Genomic DNA, 4,571 nt, shown 5'->3' with positions numbered 1-4,571 from the left:
TTAAAAGTGAAAAAATACATAAAAGAAACAGAATGAATATATTTAATGAGCTGCAATTCATGGATCATCCGCTAGGGGAATACTGTTTTGATCACAGTAGAAGACAGCATTGTTTTGATCAGAGAAGAAGACATCAGCAGTCTGTCTGTCACTGAGACGACACAGCAGTAAAAGCCAGCGACCAAATTGCTAGCGAAATAGCATTAGCATCAAAGCCGTATTCCGACGGTGACTTTGTTAATCGATGCATGATGAAGGTGGTTGAACTTGTATGTCCCAAGAAGCACCAAGCTTTTGCCAATATTAGCCTGACTAGGAATACTATACCAGAAAGGATTTCGGACCTATCAGCAGATATAGACAGACAATTGAAACAGAGAGTCAAGTCATTTTGTCACATGTTTTGTAAAAGATATGTTCATTAAATTTCAACATTTTCCTAATGGTCTTGTGATTCTTTCTACAAAAACAAAGGAAAGGCATGATACAGTATTTTGGTTATTTATAGCAGAGTATGGTATAATTTTGATGGTCCGGCCCACTTGACATCTATCGAGGCCGTATGTGGCCCACAATGTGAAATGAGTTTTTTAGAATTACTCTAATTGCCCCACGGGGATAAATAAAGTTTTCTGAATCTGAATCTGAATCTGAATCTGAATGAGATATGCTATAGCCTCTGGCACCTTTACCCAGAACCCTTTTTTTCTATGGTAATAGTTCACAAAAGCACCCACATACCGGGTGTATGTCAAGTTATTTGGAGGGGATGTTGCAGCAGCTTGACAAGACAGCTGCCTGTCACCATCCTCACATGCGTTCTGGACTGACACACATCTGTCTTGTGAATTAAAAGTAACGAACAATGATCAAAGACAGATGTCTTAATTAGAAAGGGAGTTAGTGACAAAATGCAATCGATAACGTTTTAATACCGTGAAACCACAACTGAATACAGCTGCTTATTAATTGTGGCACGGTGGTGGACGGGTTAGCATGTCGACCTCACAGTGCAAAGGTGCAGGCTTCGATTCCGGTTCCAGTCTTCCGATGTGGCGTTTCCGTATTTTTACGCACCCCATACGTGCGTGGGTTTTCTCCGGGTACTCCGGTTTGCTCCCACATTCCGAAAACATGCACGGCAGGCTCATTGAACACTCTAAATTGTCCTGAGGTGTGAGTGTGAGCGCGAACTTTTGTTCGTTGATATGTGCTTATGTGATTATGAGGCGCACCTTCAATGAATGGCAATTTTGTAAATTTTTTTTCATACATTAGACGCTTCGCATTAAAAGGCGCAATCTACAATGCCTCCACTAGATGGTGCGTCGCTCCTTCCATTCAACTCGAGAGGCGTCAGTTCAACTTGTGAGGCGTTCATGACTGACTCTGAAAAATGTAAATTAACTATTACTGTACTTAAATGAAACTACGAAAATTGAAAATAATGCATCAAAACAGAAAATCAATCGAAGAAATCACAAAATAAATTCTATATCCCCTCTACAGAATTTATTTTGTGATTTCCTCGCTTGATTTTGTTCGTGGTTTCATTGAAGTAAGAATTAATTTACGTTTTTTGGAGGCGGCCATGACACCTTTCGAGTGGAACGTTAGAAAGCACGGAGACGGATAAGGACGTACAGTACCTGTACTTGCTGAGACTGTGAAAACCATTAATAAAGTCTGCGTTTAAAAAAATAATAAAACCACAACCACAGCTCTCATTTTTTCAACAAACTCATGTGTGTCTCCTTCCCTTCATTTCTTCCGGTCAACTCGACAGGCGTTCATGACCGCCTCCGAAAAACCCATTGACATTTCCTTTATCGTAGCTCCAAGAGTACAATTACATAAGATAAAATAAGAAAACCTTTAATAGTCTCATGATGGAGAAATTCCCACTTCACAGCAGCAAAGTTATGAGAGGAAGAAGTAGAAGACCAAAATAAATCGGAGCTGCTGGAAAGGCAGCCACTCTCGCGGCGCCATCTTGAAGTCAAAATAACACAAGATGTCAGTCGTAGTTATTTATTCCTTTGTTTTGTATTCACAAATGTTGAAATCACAATATAAATTCTGTAGGGGGTGGGGCAATAGAATTTATTTTGTTATATCCTCGCTTGCTTTTCAGTTTTGATGTATTATTTTCAATTTTTGTAGTTTCATTGAGGTAATCGTTAGTTTACGTTTTTTCGGTGGCGGTCTTGAACGACTCTCGACTCGAATGGAAGAAAGCACGGAGATAGACAATGATGTACCTGTATTTGTTGAGACTGTTTTAAAAAATTAACACCACAGCTCTCCTTTTTTCGGAGCTGCAACACATACTTATTTAATAAAGCAGCGACACAGTTCACTGAACCAACAGCAAGTTATAACATTGTAAGCATGTCTCCAGCAAGGAGCCATCTTGATGTCAACTTGTTACCTTAATGACCATACAAAAGACGCACCGGATTTTAAGGCGCTCAGTGAGCTTTTAAGAAAATGGAAGACTTTTTGGTGCGCCCAATAGTGCGGAAAATACGGTAATATGAAAAGCTAAAACTATTTTAAGCACAACTTTGCAACCCACCCACGTTCATCGTTAGACCCATCACAATGCGCTTATCGATGAAAATGCATTTTTCAGCAATGTTCGATGAGTGACGTCATTTAAAGAATGGCAAGTCGCCATTCGGCCATTGGATTGCATTGTTGATTGTCCCATTAACTGCCCTTTGCCATTGTTAGAGTTGTTCAGCGAAATGTCTCAGCGCAGCGTGGTGAATTGTTCACATTCAGGCCAACTGTAGTTTGACTGGCCAAAAGTTAAGAATAGAGCATCTAAATGAACCAATTTCATTCTTGCAAAGTAAATAAATTTCACGGCGGTGTCATCAAGCGTTCTTTGTTTGAAGCAATTCGAAGACCCCTGTCCTTGCGAACGGTGTGCCAGCTACATAGCCAGAGGTTAAAAAAAATGATTGCACTCATGTGGGCTCTAGCGGATTGACAAGCTTTCACGTCATGTGAGAACCATGCTCTGGTGTGTTTGGAACAGGACCAAGATGTTGCAGAGCTTGGACTAGTTGCAGCTACAATAAAACTAAAGGGTGTAGTGAGAAAATAACCTCAGGTAGCGTGCAAAAAAATGAAAAACATTCAAATACAAAAAAATAAAATAAAATCACATTTTGAGATGTATTTTCTTTTCCATATAAATATACCTGTTCCTCTCTGCCGTTGATGATAACCAGGTCAGCATCTCTTTGCAGACAGTCCTGACGGCTGTCGTCCCAACCCTTCCTCATGGAGGAAATGTAGTAACAACTGAAGTTAAACTGTAGCCAGCCCTGTGGACAGATCTCTTCTTTCTTGCCTGCATACAGACATTTGTGCGGTTAGGGAAGTCACAGCCATGTGAAGAGCCCTCCATGTGAAGAGTTAAAAACAAAATCATTCTTTCACATTAAAATTGATGCATTTGCTTATTTCCTATTCCAAAACATGGCTGAGAGAGAAGTGCAAGCCAACGGATGGAAGATTTTGCTGGATGATTCCTGGCCAAGGATGTTTACTGTACATGGAAATTTTGGTGGTTGTCTGGGGCACCTGACATGGTCAGCCAACATCTCTTGCCCTGCTTCAGACCCCGACATCTGTATTTCGGTGTGTTTTACATACAGCCACTTCTCCTCTGATAAGAGAAGCAAAGCTGTTGCTGTAAAGTTTTGGCATCGACCTCACAGGACAAGATCTGATGAGGACCACTTCCCAGGTGGTGTGAAGGATTATGCATTGACTGACAGGAATGAGTCCCGAGAAGAACCATTTTCTTGGAGATGCCGACCTGTGGCACTTTGTTTTCTTAAATGGGTTTCTCGTGTTTTTTTTTTTTTTTTTTCAAACTAACATTGTCATGAACATCATATCTTGTGATAAATGGTGCCGACTTCGAGATATTGATTTTTGGGAATCGTGGGCCTCCATTTTTTTCTCATATGTGATGCAACACATGCGATTAATACTACGTAATAATATGCGATACTACAACACAACCACTTGTCCTGCTAATCATAATGTAAATTATTTGTTGACAAGCTAGTTTGTTCCCCAGTGGTTGGATTTAACAAGGTCATAAATCTGCAGTATCTTTCGATCATTCAGGGGTTAACTGAAGCACTGTGGCAACGCTATCTGGCTTACATCATAATAATTTCCCACGGTACACCTGACAATATCTCTGATGTAGGCCAGTGTTTGGCCTATAACACGCTGCAACCCGAACAGTGCACATGCTCTCTTGCTATCTCTCTCTCTCTCTGGTCCTCATGTGCACACTCGTCGAATGGTGCAATCAGGAACTCGTAAACAGAAGGAAAGAGAACATGATGTTTGTAAAAACCCTTCCACCCCACGGAAGCACATACAATAACAATCAAACATCTATAACGTCGATCATTACATTGCTTCTAATCAAAGGTTTTTTTTTTCACATTCACGGTGTTTGGTGATCAATTTAATGCTTTTAAATGTGTGTGTGTGTGTGTGTGTGTGTGTGTGTGTGTGTGTGTGTGTGTGTGTGT

General features: G+C 40.5%; 1 protein-coding gene across 1 annotated transcript in view; it reads right to left on the bottom strand.

The window, feature by feature from the left end:
- The window catches only part of LOC109521709 (CD209 antigen-like protein E), a 19,246-nt gene that overhangs the window by 12,199 nt on the left and 2,476 nt on the right, over positions 1 to 4,571 (bottom strand). The window contains exon 2 of the mRNA XM_019879723.1: positions 3,213 to 3,364. Coding sequence (XP_019735282.1) covers positions 3,213 to 3,364 — 152 coding nt within the window. The remainder of the gene's footprint in view (positions 1 to 3,212; positions 3,365 to 4,571) is intronic.

Source organism: Hippocampus comes, unplaced genomic scaffold (genome assembly GCF_001891065.2).
Source record: "Hippocampus comes isolate QL1 unplaced genomic scaffold, H_comes_QL1_v1.1 scaffold158, whole genome shotgun sequence".
NCBI classification, from domain to species: domain Eukaryota; kingdom Metazoa; phylum Chordata; class Actinopteri; order Syngnathiformes; family Syngnathidae; genus Hippocampus; species Hippocampus comes.
This window is presented reverse-complemented; position numbering and strand designations above follow the sequence as displayed.